At 39.1% G+C, this 9,844-nt stretch overlaps 1 protein-coding gene across 2 annotated transcripts; it reads right to left on the minus strand.

The window, feature by feature from the left end:
- Window positions 1-4,810: 4,810 nt before the first annotated feature.
- On the minus strand, window positions 4,811-8,057 carry LOC128745277 (uncharacterized). Of its 2 annotated transcripts, XR_008412530.1 has the most exons (3): window positions 7,989-8,057; window positions 5,090-6,714; window positions 4,811-5,005 (listed from the first exon to the last, which is right to left on the minus strand). XR_008412530.1 is itself a non-coding variant. In XM_053842309.1 (2 exons), the coding sequence occupies exon 2, from the start codon at window positions 6,678-6,680 to the stop codon at window positions 5,289-5,291; it is 1,392 nt and encodes a 463-aa protein (XP_053698284.1). In that variant the 5' UTR covers window positions 6,681-6,714; window positions 7,989-8,057; the 3' UTR covers window positions 4,811-5,288. The 2 variants fall into 2 exon arrangements, 1 of the variants encoding a protein (XP_053698284.1); XM_053842309.1 differs by having other exon boundaries at window positions 4,811-6,714.
- Between the last annotated feature and the right edge of the window lie 1,787 nt (window positions 8,058-9,844).

Below are 9,844 nucleotides of genomic sequence, written 5' to 3' on the forward strand. Positions count from 1 at the left end.
GTGATATAGAACGCTACAAGGATTGTGAGAATGTGTAGCGAAACTTCGACGTCTCGGCTTCTCAGATAGACGCTGTGATTGGCTGAAATCTTACGTAGCAAACCGACGGCTATACGTAAAGATAGGATCGGTTGAATCAACAACGTTCAGCCCGCAGTGTGGGGTTCCTCAAGGAAGTAACTCAGGGCCACTTCTATTCGCTCTTTTCTTCAATGATGTCTCCTCGAATATACCGACCAGTTGTGTGTGGATCTACGCGGATGATTTGAAAATTTATCTCATCATCCGCAAGCTAGATGGTTGTTTCCATCTACAGGATATGCTCGACAGCTTTATCAGGTGGTGCCGGCTGAGTCATCTCGTGATTAGTATAGCAAATATATAGCATTTCCTATCAGCGTCTGAAGAATCCTATTCTGTTCAACTACGCCATCGACGGAACTGTTTTGAATCGTGTCCATCAAACTAAGGACCAAGGTGTTCTGTTAGATTACCAACTGTCCTTCAACACGCACTACTCTGCTATTGTGGACAAGGCTAAGCGCCAACTTGGTTTCGTTTCGAAGGTTGCTGCTGATTTCACTGACCCACTGTGTCTACGCGCATTGTACTGTTCTTTAGTAAGATCTGTACTCGAATTCGGGTCAATTGTATGGTCGCCATATGAAGAGAAGAGATATGGATTTCCCGAATCGAATCTGTGCAGTATATTAGGTTTGTTCGATACGCGCTACGTAACCTTCCATAGACGAATCCACAAAACCTGCCTCATTAGGAAGACCGGTGTGCATTGATTGGCATCGAAACATTGGAAGATCGACGGAATGCCAACCAAGCTGTGTTCGGTGCAAAAATTTTACAAGGTGAGACTGACAGTTCTGCCCTGCTTGGTCAACTGCATATCTACGCACCACAGCGCAATCTTAGACCCAGACAGTGACTACGATAACCTCCTAGAAACACTGTATATGGCAATAGTGATCCTATGATAAGTGTGAGCGGACGATTCCAAGAGGCGGATCATTTATTCGATTTTAACATGTCTACAAAGACCTTCCGTCAACGAATTTACAAAAGCATGTGATATATTATGTTACTTTAGGTCATTAAGACCATGCGTTGTCAGATGATTTTTTATATAATAAACAAATAAACAAAATATAAACAAATAGAGTCGTCGAACCGAATTGTAACGTTCGGAGCCGCAACCAGCTTCGGAGACTTCAAGTGAGGAAATAACGATTTTCCAGCTCGTAAAATATTCTGTCAGAGCATCCAGACTTCTCTGAAGCTTGCATAAGAGATCCTGCGTACATGATTACTGTGTCGTCCGCAAACTGAGACAATACACTACTCTTTGGGAAGGGAGGATGTCGGATGTATATATGTTATATAGAATGGGCCCAGGATACTTCTTTGAGGCATTTTTTTTTTCTTTATTTCGGGTACATTTTCCACTGCGACCAGTTATTTGATCTATTGTGGCAGGCCCCAGTTTATTGTACGCCACATCAGGGTGTCGTATCACTATTAGTATGAGTGATTTCCACTTGCTGATCGACGGCATTGTCCCAATAAGGTATTATACAACGAATAAAGTTTATTGCCTTATTGGGAGAATTCATCCATACATCCGAGGGTTGTATTAAAGTCATGTCAAAGAAAGTTTTTCTTTTATGAAGTAGTGCCACGCAATAACATAGTAGATGTTCCGCATTTTCACTTTCTAGGTTACAGAAGCGACACGTGTCATCTTCTAATTTTCCCAGTTGTTTTAAGTGATATTTACTTGCGCAGTGGCCTGTTACGAGGCCACAGTAAGTACGTAAGTCCTTTTTAGACAGGCTAAGAAGTTTCTGGGTTATTGTTTTATTAGGAGATATAAATTTCTTTGATTGTCGAGTTGTCAGATTTTTTTTCCAGACATCGTCAATCATTGATTTTTCCCAGTTTTTTAATTCCATTTTAATAGTACATTCTGAGACCCCACAGAATGGTTCTGGTCCAATGAAAGGTTTAATCGATCCAGCTTTTGCCAACTGATCCGCTTTTTCATTGCCTTCAATTCCGCAGTGCCCAGGGACCCAAAAAAGATTTATTGTGCTTTTTCTAGCCACCTGCTGCAGCAATTGAATACATTCCCAAACCAGTTTAGACGAACACGAAACTGACTTCAGTGCTTTTAAAGCAGCCTGGCTGTCAGAAAATATACATATATTTGCATTTCTATAATTTCGTCGCAGACAAACTATAGCACATTCAATAATTGCCTGTATTTCTGCTTGAAAAACAGTCGGCCATTGGCCCATGGATATTGATATGTCGACTCCGGGGCCCGTTACGCCAGTTCCAACTTTGTTGTTTAGTTTAGAACCGTCAGTGTAGAAGATTATCGATCCTGGTTGAATATTGGGCGCACCTGATTCCCACTCCGTGCGACTTGTTTCTGTTACATGGAATAGTCGTTCAAAGTTATATTGTCTATCCATCCAGTCCTCATGCGTTAATATGGGATTAATTTTAAAATCCTTTAAGATACTGAGATGGCCCCTAAGGTCTCCATCAAAGAGCTTTTTTGTTCTCCTCAACCTTAGTGCATTTTTCTCAGCTTCTAGTTGAACAAATAAGTGCAGTGGAAGCAAACTTAAAATAGAGTCTAACGCTTTTGATGGCGTACTGCTAGTTGCTCCGGTTATGAAGATTGTAGCTAATCTTTGCAACTTCTCTAGTTTCTTTTGAGCATTTTTAATCTTTGTTTTCGGCCACCAAACTAAGGCCGCATATGTTATCCTGGGTCTTACTATTGCTGTGTAGATCCAATGAATCATTTTAGGTTTCAGTCCCCATTTATTTCCGAAAGTTTTTCTACTTATCCATAAGGCATTCATAGCCTTATTTAACACTTGATCCAAGTGTAAATTCCAGTTCAATTTGCTATCAAGAATCACTCCTAGATATTTTACTTTGGGAGAAATATTTAGTTTTGTTCCTTCTAAGTACAAGTCAGGTATTTTAGTTTTCCTTCTTCGCGTGAAAGAAATAACAGTAGTTTTTTGAGGGTTTATTGAAAGATCCTCATCTCTGCACCACGATATTGTAGAATCCAGAGCATGCTGCAATCTATCTTTAATAACTTGTTCATATTTCCCACGAACTATAATTGCAATGTCATCAGCGAAACCAATTATTTCAAATCCTGACGCTTCAAGATGTGATAGTAGTTCGTCAACAACAAGTGACCACAACAAAGGTGAAAGAACTCCTCCTTGTGGGCAACCCTTTACAGTCTTTACCATGACAGTTGACATTCCATGGCTACTAGTTATTTCTCTTTTTTGTAACATTTGACAAATCCAATCTACAATAGCTTTATCGAAATTACGTTTTATCATAGCATTTTTCATTGAAGTGTGAGATGCATTATCAAATGCTCCTTCAATATCTAAGAATACAGCCAATAAAATCTCCCTGGCTTCAAACGTCTTTTCGATTTTTGTTACGAGTGCATGAAGTGCTGTAATTGTTGATTTACCATGTTGGTATGCAAATTGATTTTTATTTAAAGGAAAATGTTTCAAGTAATTTGACTTAATATAATCATCAATTAGTTTCTCCATCAGTTTTAACATTATTGACGAGAGACTGATTGGTCTAAATGACTTTGGATCTTTTTTATCTTTTTTGTTCGCTTTTGGAATAAAAATAACTCGAATTTGTCGCCAATTTGTGGGAATATAATTTAACCGCAAGCTGGCTCTAAACATTTCAGTTAGACAAGGAGTAAGACTTCCATTACTTTTTTGAATCATTACTGGCCGGATTTCATCCTTTCCTGGAGTTTTGAATGGTTCAAACGAGTCTATAGCCCATTCAACCTTTGCTTGAGTGAAGATACGACTTGCTAGATCTTGCGAGTCCCTGGTCGTATTTTGCCCAGTTGTACTTGCAATATCATTTTGTTCATTGGAAGCTGCTATCCTTGTCTTTTCTGATTCAGTACATGAATCCAATGAAGTAGTTTCTCCGCTCAAGGTTGGTAAAGCTCCCGGAAAGTGTACTTGCATTAATAAATTCAAAGTTTCGGTAGCATTGGAAGTAAAACATCCGTTGTCTTTCTTCAAAGTACCCAATCCATTCGTATGATCTGTTGACATAACTTTTTGTAATCTAGAAACCACTGGAGTACTTTCAATATTTTCACATACGTGCCTCCAATTTTTTCGTTTGGATTTTCTTATTTCGTTGCTATACAGAGTGAGTGCTTTCCTGTATTCATCCCACTGTGAAGTACGTTTTGCTCGATTGAACATTTTTCTAGCTTGTTTCCTTAGATTTTCCAATCTTATATTCCACCATGGAACGTCCCTGTTCGTCGATCGTACCTTAACTGGACAACTGCTGTTATATGCTCTGATTATTCTGTTAGTTACTTGAATAGATGTGTTTTCAAGCTCCCTACACGTATTAATATTCTTAACTAAGAAATTTCCCCCCTCTATTAACTTGCAATAATACGAATCCCAGTCTGTTTTTCTGGGATCTCTAAAAGTTTCTTTGATGATGTCGTTCACTTTGTATTCAAAGAGGATATGTTTGTGATCGGATAGGGATATTTCCGTAGAAACATGCCAGTTCTGTATGTTTTTCGACAGAGTGTTACTGCAAAGTGTTAGATCAAGAACCTCCTGTCTGATGGAATTCATAAAAGTGTAATCAGTACCGTTATTGCAGATATCTATATTATTATAATTTAAATATTCTAACAGACACTCACCTCTTTTGTTGGTATCATTACTGTTCCAGATTGTATGATGCGCATTTGCATCACATCCTATGATATACGCTTTGTTCTGTGATTTACAGAACGATATGAAAGCTGAAACCTCCGGGGGTGGCACTTCGTCTACGTCCCCAGGAAAGTATGCAGATGCTACGTAGATTTCTGTTTTTCCACGTGTAGTGGGAATTTCCACTACTGCCGCTACAATGTCACGATTAATAAATTCTGTAATGGGTAGTATTTTAATATTCCCATTGAAAAGAAGAGCGGATCTAGGAGATTGCTGTGTTTCGTCGTAAATTAACTTACACGATTTAGTATCAATTCCTAATATTTTTGCTCTATTTGTCCATGGCTCCTGGATAAAAGCAATATCCAGTCTGCTTTGGATAAACCTCTTACAAAGTACAGCACTTGCACCCTTTGCGTGATGGAGGTTTATCTGGATGAAATTTATGCTGTTTTGACTATGGAATGTGATGATTGTTGGATTGCTTTTTGGGTACCTCTACTCGTTCCCCAATAAAACCCCGCAGTCACTGTTGCCTGCTAGGATATCAATTTTTCTATATGTCTGTTTTGATTGAGTTCGTCCAGTATTTTGGCCGCCGCTTGTTCCTGGGACTTTTTTTTCGTCTCCAGTTCCATCAGGCGTCCTTTTAATACTGTTGACCTCAGTAGTGTTGCTTGAAGTCCTTACCGAATTTTGAATTCCACTCGGTCCTGGGACGTCATGGTTGGTGTTAGTCCCAATCATTTTAACGTTACCAGTTTCGCAGATATTCCTATTAATTCGGATAGCCTCCGTGTCATCTGTTTCCATTCTTTCCGTTTTGGTTTTTTTGGGATTTTTCTTCCGGATAGGAGCACTACCGAATTTAAAATCCAGTACGAAATTACATTCATTTAAAGATCTCATGGATACTCCATCTACACTAAATGTTAGCTCGACATGACGTTTATTTATGATTTTCCTCACAAATATCTTCCAACTGTCGACTACTAACCCTTCATTCTGAGCATCTAGAAGAGCAAGTATGTCTTCGTTGCTATCTTCTACACTCATCGGAAAGAATCCAATCAGAGTCTCCGGTTGTGGAATCTGGTGTTCATCCACTGCAACTATATCTACTCCCACTGATGGAATTATACTTGAAATGATATTTTTTAACCAGTCAGATGTCTCCTGGTTTTTGCAGATTAAAATTAAGTAACCCGGCCTAAATAGGCAATTTCCAAATTTTGGTTTGACTCTTTCTTTGCGTTGATGTAGCACTTTGCCGAGAACAGCTTTTTGCGTTGCAATTAACTGTTGCATCGTCAATTCTGAGTTCGGGTAGTCCTTTGGGATAATGCCTACCTTCACACTATTTACTACATCCCTGTACGATGGTTTAGTCATTGTCCCAGATGGCCCCGCCCTAATCTGATCTAAGCGATGTTGAATAGATTTTCTATTCACATTCCCTCTTGATGTCATGGGACGACCCTGTTTTTTAGGACGCGGATTTTCGCCGCTGCTGTTGGACTCGCTGTTCCGAAAGCGTTTACCGGGATCAGAATTGGGAGTGAGCAAAGGTAAGGCAGCCAAACGACGTGCTTCTTCCTGATTGATTCCGCTGTCAATAAGGCGTCTGTACCGCTTTTTTCCCGCCCCACTTAGAGGTTTGATTGAGTCAGTCCCCAGTTTAGTACCAGTTAGGTCCTGCCTGGGCAAAGTAGTCTTGATATCTATTTGTGGTCTCGAAAGCAGAGTTACATTTACATCATCATCCGAGTCACTTGCATAATCATCCATTTGCCTCTCATTGCGAGGCGTATTCAAAATTGACGAAGAGCAAGATAGTACATCCTCATCTAAATGATGTTCCTCTATATCCATTACTTTATTATCCTCCATTGTATATTAACTGTATAAGCTACGTTAAAATAAACTAAAGAGAAAACAAAAGAAATTTTTATTTTTAGTATAAAATGAGATTAAACACAAAAACAAAACAATATATAATAACTACACAACGAGAAATACATAAGATAAATATAAATAAATAGATAAATAAATAAATAAATAAATAAATAAATAAATAAATAAATAAATAAATTACTAAATAAATAAATAATACATATTGTTTGTTATATTTTAAATAATTTCCAATGTCGTGTTTTACATTTAGCTCGTACAAAGCACACATAGCTGTGCTTACAATTATAGCGGCATCCAGCAACAAAATCAGTTATTGACTGTAATGAACTGATGCATACATACCATACATTCAAAACGTTTATTCAGTTTCTGCGCTTAAGTGTACTTAGTGAGAGAGATAGCAGTGATGGCTGATCGTGTTTGATATCACTGACATCTTCGTCATGCAATATGAGCATTCACATATGAGCTAGTTCTTACGCCTTTTTTGCACTTGTTTTCTTGTGATCCATCAACATTGTTGATAGAGTGAACCATAAACACATGAAAGCAAAGCAGATCGGTTGACATTGACGACCAACGAACCTATCTGCCTGCCGATCTGGTATGCAGTTTTATTTTTTTTTTTTTTTTTTTTGTTTCAATACATCTTTAACACCGTGGTCACGAATAGGATGAACAGAATGAACACGTATTAGGTAAAAGCAGTGATTTTAAAAGGCCTTTTTCACTAGGCTAGCGTTCCGAGAATTTCTTCTTAATAATAATTAGACACAAAGTTTGAAAACTTAATATCAGCAGAAAGGTGCATATGCAATTATCTTTTATCATAGGTAATTATTTTCAAATACTCATGCAACACTAAGGGCCGTTTGTGGATTCGTCGGTCGGATTCATTGCCTGATTTTTTGTCCTTCCGTGTCGCTTTCAATAGAATAATGACACGTAGTTAACACAGTACCCATAAGGGAGATAGCTGTATCACTTGGCAGCAAAGGCCTTTATCGTTAGCCTTTGTTGATCTAGAATTTATATATATATCTATGTATATTTTACTTTGATAGTTATTTTTCCACTAAATATGTTACTTATTAGCTTTATTTTCTTAATCACGTGACACCCAGTCATAAGTTGCCTCACATTACAGCAAACCGAGCTTGGGAAACGCGGTTAATTATAAGCCCGCCAACCTAATTGTTCGCTTCGTTATGGCTTCTTATTGAATGGCAGAATCACGAGTAATTTTAAAAACATAATATCACGAGTAATATGGCTATTTCACACCTGCTTTCACAAATTGCGTGATTTACTATTTTCACTTCTCCTTTTACACTTCACTCGCGCGTATTTATTTTCGAAATTCCGCGGAAATTATTGTAAAATCGAAGACTTGATTAATTCACGACGTATATTCTAGCAGGGTAGCCAGATCAATGAGGCATATCTGCAAGGATGTTAAATGTTTGCGAACAGACACTATTCAGGGATACCCGGAATACTTTGCTAGAAAGATAAATTTTGGTGATCTTGAAAAGATACATCCGTAAATTGTACCGATGCAGCTTGAACACCAGGCATTCGTGCCACACGTTGTCGAATGCCTTTTCGATGTCCAAGAGCATCATTACTGTCGTCTTAGATACCGACTTGTTTCGCTGAATTGTGTTGGAATCGATGGTTTTGATGGATGGTGGACTTTCCCTTGCGGAACCCAAATTGTTCCTCCAGGAAGACACCATTCTCATCTGTGAACGAAAGAATCCGGTTTTGGATTGACTTCTCATACAGCTTGGAGGGGGCAGTGAGCAACCTGATGGGCCGATAGCTCTTGGAAACAGCAGGATCTTTCCCCGGTTTCAACATTGAAATGACATTAGCTAATTGCCACATTGGAGGGAAGTAACTAACAACTGGTCTAATGAACGTCTTGCACAGATTGTAGTTTGTATTGGAACTTAGTCTGTTCGACCGCATTTGTTTGTGAAGTCCATAGTAAGCACAGTTTTCGTTAATAATACGTCTATGACTATGACTGGTCTTATTACTGGTTTCACTGTTTCCGTCACCAGTGTCACCAGAGTCACCCCCATTTACGAAAGACAATTTTGTCAACTACTTGAGAACTACTAATACAAAGTACTGCATGTACTTTGTGTTGAACGTATTTGCCTTCGTCCCATATATGCATAACGTGGATTTTTTTTTGTATGCCAGAAGGGCATTGGGTTAAAAGTCCACTGCGACAGTCTTAATGATCGTCTTTTGTGGCAGGCCCCGATTGCTGTACACTGTTTACGGACCGCCCATACCCATTGATGGAGTTGAGCGGGATAGTTGTAATCCTGTGCCCTAATTCGGTACTACATGGTTTATAAAGCCAATGATCGTTTTGGGATTTAAGCTCCATACCTGATATGGAGTAAGAAGGAAACTTACTAAGAAGTTGTGCCTTGATAATGCAAGAGCTCCGCAATAGCAGGTTCAGAGTTACAAAAGCGGCAGGTGTTGGATAATACCTTGTCGATATTCTATAAATGATAAAGACCGGGGCTGTGTCCTGTTAGAAGTCCCGTGATTGTGCGCAGTTCTCTACGAGTTAGATGGAGTACTTTTTAGCTACTGCAGGGTTTGGGTAGATAAACTATTTGGCTTGCCTACAACCCTGTGTTTGATTCCAACGGGATACTATTCCTTGCTTTTCCCATGTCATCAGTTCGCCTTTCACGGCGGATGTGGAGGTGCCCAGAAACGGTTCAGGACCAATAAATTGCTGCGCTGATCGTTGTCTTGCTAGGTTGTCAGCAAATTCATTGCTCTCGATTCCGCAGTGACCGGGCACCCAAAGTAAAGAAACTTTGTTTTAGCGGGAGAGCTCCCTCAATGCTGTGCTGTACTCCCAAACTAATTTGGACACGCATTTGGCGGACTTGAGTGCCAGTAGTGCTGCTTGGCTGTCCGTTAAGATACCGATGTTCGCATGCCTGCCCAAGTAACCAATAAGCATTACCAATGCAATTTAAATGCAAGCCAATAAGCATTCAAGTTACCTTAAATGCTGCTTCAATGCTATTTTGGCAAAATATGCGGCTACTTTACTGCTAGCCCCCTTTTAGTGCTGACAATGCTTATTTGCAGCTAGT

Source organism: Sabethes cyaneus, chromosome 1 (genome assembly GCF_943734655.1).
Source record: "Sabethes cyaneus chromosome 1, idSabCyanKW18_F2, whole genome shotgun sequence".
Lineage (NCBI taxonomy): Eukaryota > Metazoa > Arthropoda > Insecta > Diptera > Culicidae > Sabethes > Sabethes cyaneus.

Bases quoted from the DNA above. Each gene is read 5' to 3' on its own strand.
- LOC128745277 (XM_053842309.1), bottom strand. From the start codon at position 6,680: ATGGAGGATAATAAAGTAATGGATATAGAGGAACATCATTTAGATGAG.